We start from the raw sequence: 19,841 nt of genomic DNA on the forward strand, positions 1-19,841 counted from the left end.
ACAAACATGCCGTGAATGAGACATAAAACGTAGGCAAACAGACACGGTGCCGTTCTGTCTGCGCCACCCTCTCATTCAGAAGGCCGTAAATAGACTGAACATACAGACAGAAACACACAGCAGTGGACACCGGGCTAACAGTCAAACAGATGTACATACAAAGCCTAGACCGGAATTTATACTTTGTGGACAAATGTACACAGAGACACACACACACACACACCTGTCCATCAGTCCCTATGGTGCCTCCGCAGTCAGTGAGCAGCTCAGACATGTGGTAGTAGCTGCTGAACTCCCAGAGGCAGGCTTCCAGGTTCAGGTTCCTGTAAAAGCGCAATGTGCTGTTCCCCCGCAGCGAACCACTGAACTGATAGGGCGCCGCGTCTCCCATGCTTTCAGGGCTTCGTGTAGAAGCGGTGATGAAACTGTGACCTGTGGTGACCTCCTTATAGTCCAGCAAGTTGGAGCAGCGGTGGTTTCCAACCCGGGTTCCGTCAGGACTGAGAGTCAGTTCAAAGTTCATGAGAGGGCGAGTGGAGATTACCGGAAGCATGCCTGCAAGGCAAAAAGAAGACGGTGTGATTCTGACTGTGTTCAACTACTTTTGATGCTGAGAGAAATTACTATTTCAGAAACTCAGAGGAAAGAAAAAGTTGAGTGAAGAGGGGAAAAGTGATGAAAAGAAAACCAGGGGAGCAACAGAAAAAAAGAGAAGGAAACCTGGAGGAGACAAGGAAGAAGGAAACTGATTAAAAATCAAGAAGCGAATGTTAAGTAGCGGGTGTGCTGCAGGGTTTCTACAGCGGGGTTCGATACAACCCAGAAAGATCTATATTCTGGCTGTCATGCTCCTGAGGATCCCCAGACATGCATATTACACACACTACGTTAGACTTCACTTCATCTATGGTGCAAGTCCTGCCTGCAGCTCCTACCTACCATCTATATGAGGCATGGTGACAGTCACTTTGATGAGGTTGGGGTGTTTCGGGTCTTCTGCTCCAGTGTAGCGTAGCTTGGCGGAGAAGGGCTCGGCGCCAACAGTCCCCATCTTACGTGGTTGACACATGCCTTCATATGACAGACAGAGAGAGATTGTGAACTGAGGGACAGATTGCAACACTTCAGAGGAAAAACGTCCAACTGAAAGGCTTTGATTATGTCCACATATGATTACTAATCCTATCAACCCACCTTAAGTTATTTTTACAATTATTTATACTGTTATATACTAAATACAATTTTCTTATAACCTGCATGAACTATTACTGTCAGAATACCTTGAATTTGTAGCATTCAGGATGTGAAGGTTTAGCGAGCGCAGCTTAAGTGATAACAGCAGCAGAATGAGCTTTTATTTTTACATTTCATGAAAGAATGCGTGCTCTGACCCTTTCTCAAAGCACACAGCTTGCATTTCATTATGGAATGAAACTGGTGCCTCTGCCTCTTCTGTAATGTGTTTATAATCTTATGATTTGACAAATGGTCTACAAAGGATTCTTTGGTTTTTCAGCCTGAGGGCCTGAAAATACATATATCATGAGTGGTGGGATGTCATTATTTACATTTACTGAAGTACAAATATGCCATATCTGTAGTTGAGAATTGCCACTCTTTGCCACTATACTGTACTCTACTATTGTTATTACATCGTCATAGGATCTGAATACATGCCCAAAACATTTTTATCCTTTCATTCAGAAGTCTTGTATGGCTGAAAGACAAACCAAAACAGAGACCAAAAAGAAACAAACATGGGACCAAAAAGCTGGACTGTCGATGCTTGTTTTCCAGTGATTTAGGTGTATTTCTCTGCAATTTGTCCACACAGCAGACATTGTTTATCCACCATTCCTGAACGTTCATGATGTTGGAGAAAAAAGCTGTTTTGTTTCTCATTACAAAAGAGGAAAAAGCTCAATTTAATTCCTTCTCAAGAAAACTGGCAACATACGACATGGAATCATTGTTCTGCCCTCACCTTCCTCCTTGCTGATAGTGACAATGGGGCTGCTGAGCTCTAAACCCTCATCCCCATTTGAATTAACAGCCCTAGCAGCACACTGGACCCTGGAGCCTGCCTGGAAGTAGACTGAGTCCAATGTGATCATCTTGGAGGACGTAAAGAAGGTGTCAAAGTCCACCTCCCTCATGGGGCTGGTGACGCCATCGGGGCCAGCTGGGGCGCTGATGAGCCAGCGGTAGCGGGTCAAGGTATTGTTGATATGCTCGCTGACACAGATAGAGCCCGTCTTGTCATAGTCTGGGTATTTTGTGTTGCAGGCCTGCAGGAGTGATAAGGAAGGTAGCAGGAGTGGGCGGGTGGGCAGCGATAGCAGAGAGATGGGGAAAGATACAGCAGATGCCAGAGGACAAAATGAGAGAGAGGTACAGAATACAAATGGCAAGTGAATGTTGCTAAGTGAATCCAGATGTTTTGCTGTGCTCTTAGTGCTTTTTCATATTTCTTAAAATGGGATGAAGGGGTGAGCATTTAAAGTGCTCTGGTGGATTTCCTTTGATACCTGTTGACACTCCTGATGGAGCACTCAGCGTTTTAATTATTTCATTTGGTTGGTTGTACACACACACACACACACACACACCACTGAGAAACAAATGTCTTATGTGTCTCATGACACAAAAAAAATCCATTTTAATGTCAAACTGAGCTCGTATTCAAGAGTGGAAGTGACTCTCCTGTGTATGAAAGCACAAGGACTGTGGCCTACTAAACTGTATAATGTGTCTTTTAAGGACAGACTGGCCAACTCCAGAAGGACAGTTTAACTTTGGCTGAAGAACATGTATGGATCCTGAGGGATAACAATATGTGCTCCACTCCCAGAGGATGTGGGTCCCGATTAAGTCCTGCCACCTTGTTACAGAAAAAATCCAACAAATTCACCTGTAGTCTGTCAAGCGGACAGTTTTTGTACAGCTAGCAATTGAACAACATCTCAAAAGCCCCTTGTGGGTCTGAATATCGTTTTAAGTTTGACTCACCGTGACACAGATGACGGGGTAGCCAGCTGGTGGGTGGAGGTTGTCTGGCGTCCTGGCGACATCGTCGTAATGGAGCAGCGACACCACATGTGGCAGCGAGGGAAAAGTGACGTCAGCCATGCTGTTGGTCTCCTCGATGTACACTATCACTTTAGTTACCTGTTCCAGAAAAATACATACATCGTATGTTTGTGAACCAAGACACCAAGAATTACTATCAGTCAAATGATTACAGTCAACACAGAGCCGGATGTGTTTACAGTCTCACAGTCGTGGCTCATTCTTGGCTTCTATATTTAGCCTTCTCTTTCGCTTGTCTCGTGCTGCCTCTTTTCTTTCTTTTTTCTGTTTTGTTTTTCAGAGATAATCTATTATTTATTGCGAAATGTTTTTATTGCTCTTCTGGCAGCAACTACAGTAAAGTGCTGCTGTTTGCTGGGGTCAGGACACCCTTGTAAAAGAGATCTCTGATCTCCGTGGGATCGACCTGGATAAATATGGGTCAAATCAGATAAAAAAAAAAAAGGACCAAAGTTTTCATTTCTTTACTTTTTCATCAAGCCGAAATTTCATAACTGGATATTGTGCAATTGTTGCTTGCTAGTTAGGCATGAAGGATTCCTGACCTGAGTTTCAGCCACCATGTTTTCATCAGGCTTCAGGTGGAGAGTAAAGGCTTCCCTCATCTCTCTGACTCCGTCAAACAGCACCTCCACCTCCACCACATGCTCCTTATCCCCCTGTTTGAACTCAATGTCTGGACAAACACGAATGCACACAGACAGAAATATGTGATTAATTGTATATACAACACACAGTAGACGCTTCTGGCAGCAAATTTTGTTGAGTGAAAAATAGGAAGTCAGGTCACATTTATACCAAGTTTCTCTATGTTTTTTTATTTCCTCTTCTTTTTTTTGCACTGAATTTAGTTTTCCACAAAAGAAATCAAAAGCCTCTCAAGTTAGCCCAAATCATGTTTCATTGCTTCAAAGGAATATATCACCCAGCATTGCAGGTTTCTATTTTCATGGTGTCAAAGGTGGCCAATCTCATTGAAAGATAAGTAACAGAGTTTTGAATTGGAAATGTGCTGCACTGACAAAATATTGGGCAAAATGAGAAATTCAACGCTGTGTGATTCCAAACCGCTATGAAATGGGCTCTATTTGAACGGTGAGCAGGCAGGTATGATTTGTATAGGCTTATTCATATGAATATTTCAAGCTTTGATTAAGCTGAAAAAGATTCACTGTGCTAAAAACTGAGGCACAGAGAGGAAGATTTCACCCTGCTGACGAAGCATGAAAAATCAGGAAATTCAATTAAAAATTACATGACTCTCCACTGGACTATAGCAGAAATTACCTCTCACCATTTGGGATGAAATTAGAAGTCAGTGACCTCACCAAAATTAATCCCTGTGCCCACTTTCATTAATTTAACATTCCCGTTTCAAAGTTTCTATCAATAGCTGCTACAAACGCTTACAGGAGTCTATCAGGATATCTGAAGACCAGTCAGAACAAAGCTAAGGCCACATGTGGAGGTTTTATCAGCGGCGCTGTGAAGGTTTGGGGCTCGTATTAGGTGGAAGGACATGCATTTAACAGTGGCTTCAAATGTTTTAGTCAAGTCACAGGTATTTTGCCAGGTATATTGCCAAACCCTGCTGATAATGTTTTACATTCTTAGTTGTACATACTGGTTTCCTTCATTTCTGGGTCAGTTGTTAAACGTTAAGCAACAACATTAATGCACTGCATTACCCCAGTCCTTGAACACTGAAACGCCACAGTGCACCTTCATCCCTGAGAGCCATAAGAGGACACGTCTTGTTTACCTTGAGACACAGGATTGTAGTCCTCTCCTGAGATAGCTGAACCGTCTTTGGTGTGAACGCGGACCACTGAAACCTTTGATGTGTCACCCACTCTTACCACAGGGATCCTCACAACTTGCACAGTGCCGGCTTCCTTCGGTTCACTGACACTGAACTTGGTTTCCAAAAATCGGATGATGGGTTCTAAGGCACACAATAGAAGTGGAAAAATATTATATAATGCCTGCTGGATTGTGGGCATAAACTTTAATTATCACTTGATAAATTACCTCAGCAAATGACAATTCTAAACTGAAAATAAGCCTGCACAACTATTACAATAAATTAATTACTTTTTGTTGTTCCATACATTTAGTTCCTGACCTCCCTCCTGTTTATCTCACTTACTGTCAGCTGTGTCCTTGATTTTCACAAGGGTCTCATTCACAGCTCCCACTGATGCGCCAAACTGTGAGTCGCTCTTTGGGGTCCCTAAGACCAACCGCAGCTCTTCTTCTTCCTCGTACAGCGTGTCATCAACCAGTGACAGAATGCATGGCTTCTCTGCCTCGCCTAGAGTGCACAGTGAAATTATGGTGACGGGACACGCCAAAAAAGCTGTTTTCACATACTGGGTGAAAAAAATAAAAAACAAATACTAGCGCAGTAGGTATTGTGCGGAATAAACTTGTAACTCAAACTGGCAAGCTCCTGTGATGTCTGCAAGGCACTGTTGATTTAGCAAAAACTGTGTGACAAAAAACTGTTTACTGCTTCAAGCTGTTTCTTTAATTAAAAAGGTGTCAGTTTTCAAGACACAGGATGAATCTAAGAAACCGACGTGTGATGTGCGATTACTGAAGCACCTGGTAAGAAAGTGACAATGGATGCATCTGTGTTGGATCGCTCATCGAAGTCAGAGGCGACCTCTGCAGAGCCCTGACGAGTGTAACAGCGAACAGTGGATTTGTGTCTGATGTCACCACTGCGGTACACGGTCGCTGTGATTTGACCGTCACTCTCCTCTCCAGCGTACTTCGGCTCACGGAACTGGACCTTTGGTACTGTCAGTCAACAGGAGAGATTAATCATCACGGGCAGTACGTACGGTATGACAAATGGAGTAATAATGTCTCCCATGCTGTCTGGGCAGAGAAAATCAAATTACATAGCTGTCACAAGCTTCTTCTGACTAAACACTGAAAACTGATGCTGTGAAAATATAAAAAGGCTACAGAGTAACAGAAAAGTGACATTGTTATATTGACTATGTTGTTAAACTGAAGGATAAAGAAGTTGTCATGACAAGTGAGAAAAACATATTTCTAAGACAGGCTTTCATAGAAATTTTCAGCACTTTCAGAAGGTTAATTTGCTAATAAGAATAATCCTTTCTGAGATATCACATTTGACATTAAAAGATGTAATTAAACATTCAAATTACACATTGACAGCAAAGAAAAACAAGAATCTACAGCCATGCAAGAAGCTCTGTGAGGCTGAACTTTGGAACAGCGTTGCTTAAAGTGTATTAGCATGCTAAAATTTGTCAAGATTTGGACCTGAATGGATCTATAAGACACATAAATATCTATTTAAATTGATTTTCAGCAGAAAAAGTTGTTTGGGGGTATGTTTACTCGTTAATTAACACAAAACAGATAGCACATTAGAGGCTGACGGCAATGTCATAAATCATAAATTACCAAAGTGATCAAATAGAAATTTTTTGACATGAAAAGTGAAAGATGACCAAAGTTACTGCAGTTCAGTTAAAGGCAACATCTGTGCAAAACTCTGAACCAATTCATCATCCAAAACTGCTGGTGGCTCCAGAGCAAGAATCAGAGGATGACCAAATTCATTAGAATTATCTCATCTGCACAACAATTATCTTTACCAAATTTCATTGCAATTCATCTCATAATTGTCAAGAAATTTCACTAAGCAAAAAATTTGAACCTGCTGGTGTAGCTAGAGGAAAAGTCAGAGAGTCGCCAAATTAAGTAGTTAACAGTAGTAGTAAGTTGTCGGCAGCCTGTACACACTATGAAGACAAGGCCGACTGACAAACCGGAATGTGACCTAGAGTCATGCTACTACTGAGGGTGAGAAAAGATACAGTAAAAAGAAACCAGTTTGAAGTAAATCAAATCACTTACAGTCAGACACAGAGTCATTGATGAAGACTGTCGCCTTCCCAGGTTCTCCCAGGATGCCGTTGACTGGCATACGCAGGACGAGCTCAAAGCTCTCTGTCCCCTCCAGCTCCGGCTGTCCTAGGTCATCCAGAATGGTGACCCTGAAAGTCTGCATGCTAACACCCGGGGCAAAGTCCAGGTTACGACTGATGCCCACGTAGTCAATACCAGCTGGAAGAAGGACAGAGCGGGATGAAGGGCTGAGTAGACATACAGAATGATGGCAGATGATCTGATTTCTGAATGTAATCATTTCTGATCAGGCAAAAGCTCACCTTCTGCAGAGACAGGCTCTGCTTTGCGTGAGCGGACGGTGATGGTGCCAGTCTTGGACAGATCAGTTCCTGTCCTCCAGACTCTGACCTCCACATATCCATCACTCTCATCCACATGGTACTCTACCTCTCCAAAGTAAAACACTGGCGCTAGAGAGCAAAGAAATCAAAAAGGAAATAATTAAATCAACATTGTTGTACTGTGTTTAAACATCTTATTTTAACATTTGAGCAAAGCTGACCTTTTCAGTGATCTTTTTTGACAGATTTCTGTTTGTCCTTTAACCTTGCGCATAACACGCTTGTAGCATTGTTCACAATTGCAACTTTGCTACCTTATGTTTGTTTAGTGCTAATGTGACTTATCTTTTCTCCTAATGTGTGCACCTGTGGTAACATTAGAGCTGTCAGCAGCCAGTCGCAGTGTGACACATGGTTCATTTGTAAAGCCAGCAGCCGGACGCAGAGGTCAAACAGCAACAGCCCATTAGTCTCAAGTTAAGCTGCAGGGAGCCGTGACCTTTCAACCTTTCCTGGCCTTTCATCCCACCTCATTGTTACCATTCTCCTGACAGAAACCACTAAGTACTTTCAACAAAAAAAGGATGTGGTTAGCGCTAAAAACAAGGACTGTGTGTGTGTGTGTGTGTGTGAGCGTGTCTCTTTCTCTGAATGTGGCATAGTGAGACGGTGAGACAGAGAGAAAGAGGCCCCCTAGACTGCTCAAAGGCTTGTTTGAACTGGCATTGTTTCCTGAGGCAGCAAAGTGGAGGCAGTCCAATGTGTATTTGACAGCTTCATCTCTCTCAACCCCCCCGTCTCCATCAAGTCCAAAAACCTGACAGAATAAAAGTTCCTGTGTCTCTGCTTTAAGCTGCCACTCTCTTTCACTCGGCTCCCCTCTTACATTCTGTCATATAATCCAAAAATAGCATATTATCATTTTTTTGGTGTCATGATCAAACACTTTTGCGGTCCAGAGATATTTTTCTGAAGATTACTTCACTGATATATTTACTTTCATATTTTATTTATATATTCTAACTGGGCCAGATAACAAAAAGCTAAGAATAGTTTCCGTAACTAAGAGAATGAGAAAATTAAGCATCGTTACATTGTGGCTCTCAACTTGACAGAGTAAGTGACAGCCCGGGGCAACAATATCACAGATCAAGTACAGCCTGCATCCCCTCAGCACATCCAGAAACTTGCTTTCTCGAATGCAATCTATTGCTCTCTTTTGCATATGTTTTCCATCCACCTACACAGTCGGCTTCACCTAACAGATGTAGTGCTGATTTGTAAGGCAAATAGAATTTGTTTATTTGTACGATAACGGAGTAAAAGGAAAATTACAGATTGTGTAGGTGGGATAAACACATGGATGGAAACATCTAACCAGATACTCAGAACAGCGCGAGAGCTGGTAAGTGTGTTTTCTTTCAGTGATTATTATTGTGTTCATGCATGCCTCAACAACATCAGCGGAAACGTGTCATATATCTGTAAACACTATGCAAGCAATCTGGCACAGGTCCCTTTAATGTTCAGAGAGGAAACTTCTGCTAATATACATGTCTTCATTCACACATGTCCTGACTGCGCCTGGGGACGACAAATTCTTGACAAGCACGAGAGGGAGCTGAGTGATGCCTGATGGGTGAGAAATGTATTCTCTCTTCCCTCTGGGGCCACGCCTGGGGTTTAGCACTCTGAAGCGTGTGTGAGGTCTGGGAAAGGTGTAAAGACAAATTGTGATAATTACCATGTGTGGGTGTCTGCAGTCCTTTGTGTGTCACAGTGTCTTTAAACACAGTTTATTGAGCATTCTCAGCTGTCCCCTAAAGAAGGGCCCCTGCTTTCAGAAGTAGGTGACTAATGAGACTTTACACATTTGTATGGAAATTTTACCCTGACACCTAAGGTGCTTTCATATGACATAATCTTACAATTTATTGCTTGAGGTTAAAATTCATACAAGGGATCCCCCACCGGATAAGAAAGACATAGTTCTGCTATGCACTGTGTTAATTTCTTTTCTCTAGTCTTTGCTTTAAAGTGTAAAATACTAGACCTCTCCAGGCCTCTAAAACTATTCAAATCATTTATTGTCTTGACTGATATGTGCGCTATGTAGGCAGACGTCGACTCACTTTTAAGAGTCGCACAATTAAATATAAATGCCGTATCTAACGGGAGGGAAAGATAAGAGAGAAATGGGATGAGGAGAGAAGAGCCACATCTGTTTGCTGCTTGTATGCTGATTGTGGATATGTGGTGAAAGATGCATGCACAATATAAGAATTTCTAATTTAAAATAAGTTTGTTAATGAAATTTTATTATCTATTTATTATTTTTTAAACTATTTTTATCTACAGTGAGGTTACAATGTACAAACCATCAAAGAGTGAGCGATTATGCTGCTTTGGGAGGGTGACCAACAGTAAGGCTGCCCAAATATTGAAATGAAGAACTGGGATTCCAAGAAAAACTCGGAGCTAATCGATAATTCTACAAACTAAGCCGTGGCCATATGCACCCGGCTGAGAGGTCCTGAGTGTCCTCTCTCCTTGGCAGGGCACAAGAAGATGACAACACTCACTTTGAGTCAGAATGTGCAGCCATGCAGAGCGCAACACTCAGGGAGACAGGTACTGTAGAGTTTAATCTGATAAAGCACTAAATCTAGCAGACACCCCTGGGTGTTTTTTTTTTTTTTTTTTCCAGCTGAAGTGAGAGAAAGTGTGTGGTGTGTGAGGGAGAGGGAGAGTGCCGGTAGTGGAGAAATAGATGGAAAGAGAACAGCAGACTGAACTTGACTTTGACCTGGGGGGAAGGAAAATGGGGCAGGAGTGAGCACCGGTAGTCACACCAGTCCTTTTCTCACCACTATTTTAATGCATAATCTGAGATCTAACTTTAACTTGGAACGCATGCACATAAACACATATGCACAGCAGATCCAGGCAGCCTTGCACACAAGTACGCGCGGAGCATCAAAACTCCTGTTTGGTTATTTTCCAACGAATGGGTTGAGTCCTCACTAAAGAGAAGGAGGCTGCAGTCTGACTGCTTGGGTGCAGGTATTAGCGCACCGTCTGTCGGTGTATTTTCCTCCGGGAGGATAAAAATGACACTTCATCTCTCGCTGGAGTTGGGCTTTCACAAACACATTTCCATTCCTTTGAACCCCGCATCACATCTGAGGTCTTCTGACAATTTACTAACAATCAGACTGTGTGTCATGTTTCTTGTTAACTATCCCCATGATGCCTCCACACACACGCACGTTCAATTTGGCACAATTGTTTGTATCCCTAAATGAGTTCTCAGTCGTAAGTTGTCATTGTTTCATTTATCCCAGTCTGCCTTTTGGCAAAAGCATGACAGCTCCCCTCTGACACCTTTCTTTCCACTACAAACAATTTATGACAAAGTTAATAAAAAGGAAGACGGAGATTCTTCTGAGAGGAAAGCAGTGAAGAAGTCTCTGAAAGAAGTCCTAATTTTTCAAAGAATTAATCTTTACTTGGAGAAGTACCAAAATTAAATATATTCACACACATCCATTTTGGAATAATATATATTACTGGAATAATTAATGATGCATTCATGCACTTAAATGTTGCAGCTTATAAAATATATATATATATATATAAATTTTAATTACTTTATACACCACTGGGTATCTTGTATTTCTCTTGGAAATCAATAAAGTCATGTTTTACCCTATAATAACACATAATAATTCATTTATTGATTGTTCTTTTTCAATATAACTCCTGCCAGAAAAACTTTTCTTTTCTTTCCTGAATAGTTGTTTTGGATGGCAGCCAAATGTTAATGCTGAATTCAAGCTGCACAATTTGAAAGAGATAGATAATAAAGTTAATATCTTCTTCATAAGGTAAGTAGAATAGATGTAGATCATTTAGAGCTTTAGATATTCGTTAGTACATCTTCCTCATAACTCATCTTAAAGTATTGGCAAGGAATGAGGGTCTTACAGTCTTACTCTGACTTTACTAACTGGAAACCAGGGGATATTTTACAGTTTGCATTTCTCTAGTTAGATGCCAGCTGGGTGGGTGAACAAGCCTGTACAACATGTGACTCAATATGTGGAATATTTCTGATTAATTTTCTGTGGATTGTAGTTTTTTTGGATGTACCTTTGGGTTTGTTCAACACAAAGGGTTTACTTTGTAAAACACATAACCTTCCTTTTGTGAAAAAAAGGAATGTGATTCACGTCTTCAGTCACGTCAACCCTTCAATCTGAGATGGATGCACAGTGGAATGTTAAGAAATAATGGCAAAATAAAACAGAAAATAAATTAATAACAAACTAAATAGGCAATCAAGAGGCTTAAACTGAAATGACAAAAAACTGCAGTTGACATAATGACAGAGAAAACTATATGGCCTTGATGGGTTAAAATTACACCGCTGATATCTGAATGAAATTTATTACACTCATGCTCTCTTTTCTCCCAGAAACAAATTGTTTGACATTTACTGTAACAATCTGTAACAGAGCATTTAACGAAAAACCTTCAGCGAGGACATGGAGTCTCCCAGAGTCCATAAAGTAAATCAGTGCAGAACAGTGAGACGGTAGGGAGGGCCTGCGGACTGGAATAGGTATTTCCCAGCAGGTTTGTCCCTCCCCAGATAAATCCTCTATGTATTTCTCTGCCTTTCAGAAGAGCTAATCTACTTTATCCATGTGATACTCTAACAGGATGAAAGCATACCAAATAATGTGTAATAACTCAGTCCCACTGGACTGTGAGTGTGAGTCTCGACTGTAATTAAAACCATGACAGCGAATGACAGCGAGACAGGAGTTTGATTCCACCTGTGTGCTGTGGGTGTTGGGTCTGTGTCTCTGTATTACCCTGCATGCCGCAATACCCAACTGATTTGTAAACAAGCATAATTAAGAGATTTTCTGTGATATAAAGGCTCTGATGACAATTAAAAAACCAGAGCTGTGAATGCCACAACTTGATTTTAACATACATATGAGCAGCACAGCATCAGCATGCCTTACCATCATCCATGTCTTCCAAGATGTTCACTTTGGTGGTGGGGTAGTGCATTCCCAGACGCCCCCCGACAGGCAGTGACAGGGTGACGTTGAAGCTCTCTTCTTCCTCATACAGCGAGTCATCGATGATCAATACGCGACACCGCTTCTCCCTCTCGCCCTTGTCAAAGCGAAGGATGCTGCCGTGTTCTTCTGGACGGGAGATGTAGTCCGAGTAAGACAGGACAGAAGTGGGAACCGTCCCTGTGGCAGAACCTTCAGACGGGGAAGCGATGAAGAGAGTGAGAAATCACTAAAAGCACATAGTTAAAACATATCATTTTTGTAAAAAGCAACTTGACTAACAGATTTGCAGACGGTGTCTCTTCAGGTACATTGTTTCCAATAATGGATCCGATTACTTTCAGTTTAATGAAATTCAGTCTGTTAATGCAGCCATTATGGTTTGTGAAAGTTTGACCTGTTATTACAGCAAGATTATCGTGTGAGTCAGCCGAAGTTTTAATGCAAGAACACAATGGGGACAGACCACCCCCGCAGATCTTCTGAGCATTAAACCTGCGCTCCTTTTGACATTTAACAATAGGGCCTTCAATAGGCTAATCAGTGTATGCATTATACATTTGTGTTTTGTCTAAATCTATTTCATGGCATTTATCTGCATGAGGATAACATACATTTTCACCCTCAGCAGCTACAAATTCATGAAAGTGATTTGAATATTGTGGAGGTCGTACGGAAACATGTTACTGGCTCAGATAAATGACCATAAAAGTTGCAATTGAGCTGATTGTGATGCTACTAAGCTCATGCCGCTACTTATTATATGTGAAGATACAAAATGCGGCGCAAACTGCATCTCTTCCAGTGTGTTGGCTGCATTTTAAACTCAATGGCACTGTGAAACAGGAAAGGTGCTGAACATGCACCTACCTAACACATACACATGGATGTACATCAACACTACATTCAAACCATATGGTAACAAGATTTAAAGGCACAATGTGATCCGAAAATAAGTTTGAGGCATTAGTGCGGTTTTGGTTGCATATCCTGAAAAACACAAAATAACACTTTTGTTACTTGTGGGAAGACAGTATACGCTGTCAAAAATTAAGAGCAAGGAGGCAGACAGGCAGGGTACACTGAGGGTAAATGGGTCAGACGAGGTGGAAAAAGACTAGTCCATACCCTGCTGTGTGTAGCAGACCACCATGAGCTCCTGGCTGATGTCTCCACTGCGGTGCACCGGGATGAAAAAGTCTCCCACATCTTCCTCCACTGAGTGGATCTGTTCAGGGAAGAACACGGTTGACTCTGGAGGAGAAAAGAGAGCGAGTGGAGGGAGTCAGAGGAAAAAAAAGAAAAGGGTAATGATATGTAAAACAATCGGCAAAAATCCGCAGCACATTCAGCCTTCACGCACTGATACAGCCTTTTGTTCTGGCTCTGCATTAGCAAGTCGCAGCTGACATTTTTTTATTCGAATCTGTTGAAGTGGTGGTCCTGCTGTGTGCTTATTCACATTCAAAAATAACTCTGAATCACAGTTTTCGGTTTGATGCAACCAGAGGTGCTCTTCAAAGAGACCCCTCTGGAAGTTTCTCTTACTGCCTGGTGTGACACAGACAATTACACATGCAAGCCTCTCAGAGTGAATCAGCTGGGAGTTTCACAGATCGACTCCCCTTTACACAGAGGGGTCAGTCAGATCATCCCTCTTATTTTCCTTCTCTCGTCCCCCACTCCTCTCTCCATCTCTGAGAGGAGTTCGTGATTGAGAGAGAAACTGAGAGCCAGTGAAAGCATCATCTATCAAGGCAAAGAACTTACTGGCATTGTAGAAACAATAACTGTTGGAGCTATTTTCCACAGACGCACAGGGACCAATAAAAAAACTAACAGAGTGGACTGAGCTTCAGCTCGTCCCAGATCTTCTTGTGACTTTGTGCCCCCCGGCCTCCATTTTTGTTTTTTTGTTTTGAGCGAAATGAATGATGGCAAAGACACTTGTGGCTTTGCTTGTTCAACAACAACTTTCATGAAAACGGCAAGCACTGGGGCAGCAAACAAACAGATCTGGATGTTTGATTCAACACCCAGCATAAAAAGACATCAGCACCTGAGATGACTCTTTGGGACGAAGTCGTCAGTGCAGGACAATCTTATCCACCACGGGGGGTCAAACATTTCTCTTCTCTCACGGTAACTCTCCCTAAATCGTTCTCTCGCCTCTCAATCTTCTCCCCTCTCCTCCATTTCTCCTTTCTGTCACTGCCCACAATCTGTCACTCCCCAGGGGGTTACAGGGACTCATAGCAGGGGATTAGGGTCTGCTGCTTACCTATTACACACACACACACACACACACACACACACACACACACACACACACACACACACACACACACACACACACACACACACATACACACACCTTGCTATACACTGATTTTCTTCTCTCTCTCCACACATATACTCCACACGTCCTCTCCTCACAGTACTTTTTTTTTTTTTTTTTTACAAATTTCACCTGGCACTTCGGTCTTCTAGTGCCTCTAAATCCACCAAGAAGAATTTTCAGCCAAGTGGGTCAAGTTCACCTCCTGGAAGAAAACACACCGACTTTTTAAAATATTCATGGGGGGGAAAACACATACTTTTACAAAGGGTGTTAAAATAGTAAATACTTGCACCTGATCTTGCTATTGCCTTGCCAAATGAGTAGAAAAACTGTTTGTCTTTTATGTTTATGCATAAAACTTCTCCATTATTGATAATTTCATGAATATTCTATTGTTTCAGTTTCTACTTTCTGGTTGTTTTTCCGAAAGTTGTGCGTTTTACTCATCATCAGCTTGTAAAAATACGTACACCTATCAGCTAAACGCCTATAATGTAACTGTAAATGTAAAACAGAACAGCCTCTAAAAACTCTTAGTTTATGACGGTCTCCAACTGCACACGGCACGACACCGAGTCACAGCTCAATGCGACAACAGCCTCACCTCCTCTGCTTGATGTGCCCTACATCAGTCAAGAGATTTCACGTCCTAACTGAGACAAAGCTTTTATAATTACCCAAGGATATGGCCGACTGCAGCTGGCCTTGCGATTTCAAATGAAAAAAAATATATATATCACAGAAAACAACTCATTATCAAGTGGAATGACCTTGGTGCAACACGCAGAGAAGGAACAGTCTCCTGATATATAGCACCCTCGCTGTAGAGGAAATACATCACAATGATTGTAGCAAGAAACTGGTGCCGCTTGCAACAAACAGTCAGACAGCAGGCTGCCACCTTCATCTTTAGTCAGCACAGTGCGTAGATTATGTATAAAAACAAGTCAGAAAATATTGCAGGAGAAAAGCTTGGCTATCCCACCCTGTAATTAAGCAGACTTTGTGTCTGCTGCAGCACTGAAAGTGGGCGTACCACAGGCATCGCGCCACAGAACAAGCCCACTCCTTGCTATTAATCAAAGTAGCACCACGCTAAAACAGAATGATGATATGGAGTATACATCCCTCCAACTAACACTGAAAGAAAACACAAAAGAAGAGCTCCACATCCTAACGCAGACAGAGACTGCCATCAGAACAAACTCAGCTTGTTATGCCCCCCTCTTAATTTTTGAACACTTTTGGTTAAACCTAGCACTCCTCTCTCCTCCTCTAAAGTTATAAGCCAAGCTGACACATCCTCTGGGGAGTCAAACCCCAGGCTAACCAGAGGACCAGACAAAGCCAGTTTTCATCATTAGAGAAAGAAACTGGAGTACAGCTAACGCCACAATCATAGCAAGAGCCCATTAGAGTACAGAGTGGCAGATCTCTGTCACATTAGACAATCCCTGGAGATGACAGAAAACAAAACAGCCCCTGCCCTCCACACACACCATAATTAACCCACAGGGGAGGATAGATTGAGGAGTGAGAATGTGAGAGGGAGAGACAGAGAGAGAGAGAGATCAAGACCTCGTGAATGAGAGAGAGAGAACGAAAAGACAAACAAGAGGGGGAGAGTGATGAGAGCAGCTGCTGCGTGTCATCATAATGGAGGTTTCAGTGTTTCCATCTTTGTTGCACATTTATAATTACATAAAAGTGGGACTGAGGAGGGGAGTAATGCATACAAAACACTGAATCTAAAAAGTGCAAAAAGAGTAAATCTGGCCTTGATGGAGCAGAGCAGCCAGTTTGCCACGCTACTCAATACTCCATTAACATTCAGTTTGCAGGCACAGACACAACGATCTAGGAAGAGCAAAAGCGTCAGATTACAAACTATTGAAGACAAAAAGTTCTTTCTTGTGTGTGCGTATGCTTGAGACACTTTTCATATATAACCGCAGGGGCTTTGTTCACAGTCACCAAACAGCAACATCGGTCCTCAACCAGCCCTTTGAGAACCTTTGATTTGATCTGCTCACAATGGACAAATACATAAACATGTAACTCTAATCATATAGATTTTTTGTGTTTTTTTGCTGTATTACTGGATTTGAGAAAGTAGTCCTTCTCAGACAGTACTTCTGGTGAGTGTAAAAAAACATTACACACCACACACACTGTCATGTCAAAACTGTATTTCTTCTCCTTGCCTGAAGGCAGATTTGACATGACGCTATATCTACAGTAGACAATGTTTATATTGACATATTTTCTGTGTGTGCCAAGTTGACTGATGCTTCACACAGCAAATGTGATTTGTGGTTTGTGTGTGTATTGTACATTGCTTTGTAATGGGAATAGTTGAGTGGCAGCTGGGATATTGTGCAATGTGCATTATAAATGTCAGAAACATCACTGTAGCTGCAGACTTATTTGCCTGTCAGGTGGCAAAAGCAAACACTTCTGCTTTGGATATACTCTGTTAATTTGTACTTTCACTCCTCCATATACTGTGTGAGGGGCTGCCTTTGAATTTAATGAGAGATATCAAATTTAAATAGAGACACTAAAGTGAATAAAAACACATGTCAATGGAAAATGTTGGCGCACGGTTTCATATATGAACTCCATTCAGAAAACAAGTATCCCTGTTACGTGAATGCAGCAAACGTGTCAACCTGCCATCCGGTCTCTCCATCCCTGAGTAGCAGTGGGAGTGTTGGGGCAGAACAGTTGTTTAGTTGAACATGCCAGTCTGCAGGGCTCACTGACCTTTTAACTGACTGAGTGCAGGTTAGAATCTATGGCCCTGACCGTGCCTCACAAATATCAGTAGTATTGATAAATCCATGGTGCTGTCCATGGTGCTGAAGTAGCAGACAGATTTTTAATTGCTTCCTTTTTCTCTCAGTCCCACCCTTCAGCCAGTTACATCTTGAATCTATAATGTTCTCTAAACTATACATCATAAACACTCAGTTCTAAACTTTATCATAGCTTATACTTATGTGAGCAGCATAAATAATATATATATATATATAATATATAATATGAATAACCACATAAAATGCTTCAAAAGTGTACTTGAGTACAAAAGAATATTCACTGGTCTAACCCTAAAAGTACTCTCGTGTGTGCTGAGTACAGGGTATATAATGTGTACATGAGCAGTACTGACCATCGTTTGGATCCAGGATCTCAACTGTTGCTGTGGCGGGGAACTCCATCACTCCCATCACCGGCTCTGACAGCAAAATCTGGAAGGTCTCCGCTTGCTCGTACTTCCCATCAGTCAGTATCCGAACACGCCAGGTGGCTGTGGTCTGTCCCGGGTTGAACTGGACTTGCCTCTGGGACTTGCCCTTGAAATCCTCCTCTTTCTTTGCACTGCCATCCTCGGTGCCAATCCCTGAGAGATACAGACAGTGACAGACGTGAAAAGGAAAAGGGAGCGAGAGCAGAGGAGACGATTTAAAAAATAATAATAACAAGACAAAGAGGAAGAAGACAAAATAAAGAAAGTGACCATGAAAGGGTGACAGGCAGGAGAGAGAAACAGAAACAGATGAAAGACAGATTAAATATTCACACCCTTTAATGTTGTTCAGACAGTGGTGAGAAAAAGAGCGTTGCATCTGTTTTTCTTCACTGATCACTTACAGAGCCTCAGGAATGTGTGAAATGAATTTGTGACTGAAGCGTTTAAATAACCATATTCCACCATACTGAGATGGATTAGCTACCATCATTATTTCCCAAGGGTGAGGTATGCATGTGTGTGTGTGTGTGTGTGTGTGTGTGTGTGTCCATATTCTTCTGTCCAACTATCTCTTTCATTAATAACAGGCCTTTCATGTGAATCCACTTTACAACAAGCCATCTAAGATTCATGCTCATCGATACACCTTCTTTAAAGTAAGAGAGCTTACTGGTGTCACTGGGCCTCACATCAAACACACATCAAAGAAACCCAGATGGTATAAGCCATACAATAATGTACTACATTTGGAAATATGATGTTCATATTCCTTTGTCTACATTCACAGTGTCTCCTGAGAACAAACTGAGCAGAACCCTGCCAGGACGATGCATGTGCCTGTAAATAAAAAAGGATTTGTTTTTCTTTTTCCAGGCACTCAAAAGCCTGCACAAACAGAGAAAGAGAGAGAGAATAAAAAAAAAAGGTGACAAACACATGCAGATGAGACCGGATGCATTAGATCAGACGCGCAGTATGATCTGACACTGGAGTATTGTATGCAAAATTTAAGCTGAAAAATAATTGTGCTACATTATAATGCTCGCAGGAATGCAAACACACAGTCACACTCATTTGTGACAATGCACCTGTAAGGACTTTCAGTGATTATATTCAGTCCCAAACCCCAACAATGAGTGTAGAAAAATGGGATTGTGAGGCTCCAGATTGTTGTGAACGTTTTGTTGGTGTTCAGCAGTGAATTTCTGGGTTTTGCTAAGAGTAAGTGACAAAAAGTAGTGCAGAGTAAATGGAGGACTTGAGGTTTGACTGCAGCAAATCTTTCAACCATACACCAAAACATCAGCAGTCCATTTTTGATTTGCTGTTTTTCACCATTTCAAGTGCATTTTTCTTTTCATTTGACCTGCAGTAAAGTAAATATAACACTCTCATTCACATGATTTTTTTCATCAACCTCGCATGACAAATAAAAGCTTGTTATTTCATCTTCCTCTGTTGCTTTTTCTTGGAAAAAAGGCTAAGGATGCTGCTATTGCTCACTGCAGCTACAGTAATACAACACACACACACACACACACACACACACACACACACAAATTCTACTTCTCTGGAGGCTGTTGAAAGTCTTTCTGGGAAATTTAAGACACGACTAATGGAAGTTCAGTCAGGACAACTCTCGGTTCACTTGTTCGCTTTGTGAGTGGTCCTGTCAGCTTAATCTGGGTGCAGCTTTCTTAGATAAAAGTTGAAAAACCTAGTTGGCACAAGTGAGTACATCAGAATTGTTAATTAACATACCATCACTGAAATCGTTACATTCTTAATCACACCATTGATGGCTAGCAATGAGTTTGATTTGA

The 19,841-nt window shown here is 41.7% G+C and overlaps 1 protein-coding gene across 1 annotated transcript in view; it reads right to left on the reverse strand.

The window, feature by feature from the left end:
* frem2a (FRAS1 related extracellular matrix 2a) overlaps positions 1-19,841 on the reverse strand; it is a 54,885-nt gene that overhangs the window by 8,513 nt on the left and 26,531 nt on the right. The window contains exons 4-16 of the mRNA XM_046411358.1: positions 17,938-18,168; positions 13,553-13,678; positions 12,365-12,616; positions 7,308-7,457; positions 6,994-7,203; positions 5,698-5,895; positions 5,240-5,404; positions 4,853-5,035; positions 3,636-3,766; positions 3,010-3,168; positions 1,985-2,288; positions 940-1,071; positions 224-555 (exon numbers count right to left, since the gene is read on the reverse strand). Of these exons, the coding sequence (XP_046267314.1) occupies positions 224-555; positions 940-1,071; positions 1,985-2,288; positions 3,010-3,168; positions 3,636-3,766; positions 4,853-5,035; positions 5,240-5,404; positions 5,698-5,895; positions 6,994-7,203; positions 7,308-7,457; positions 12,365-12,616; positions 13,553-13,678; positions 17,938-18,168 (2,573 nt within the window). The remainder of the gene's footprint in view (positions 1-223; positions 556-939; positions 1,072-1,984; positions 2,289-3,009; positions 3,169-3,635; positions 3,767-4,852; positions 5,036-5,239; positions 5,405-5,697; positions 5,896-6,993; positions 7,204-7,307; positions 7,458-12,364; positions 12,617-13,552; positions 13,679-17,937; positions 18,169-19,841) is intronic.

Source organism: Scatophagus argus, chromosome 14, assembly GCF_020382885.2.
Source record: "Scatophagus argus isolate fScaArg1 chromosome 14, fScaArg1.pri, whole genome shotgun sequence".
Taxonomy (NCBI): domain Eukaryota; kingdom Metazoa; phylum Chordata; class Actinopteri; family Scatophagidae; genus Scatophagus; species Scatophagus argus.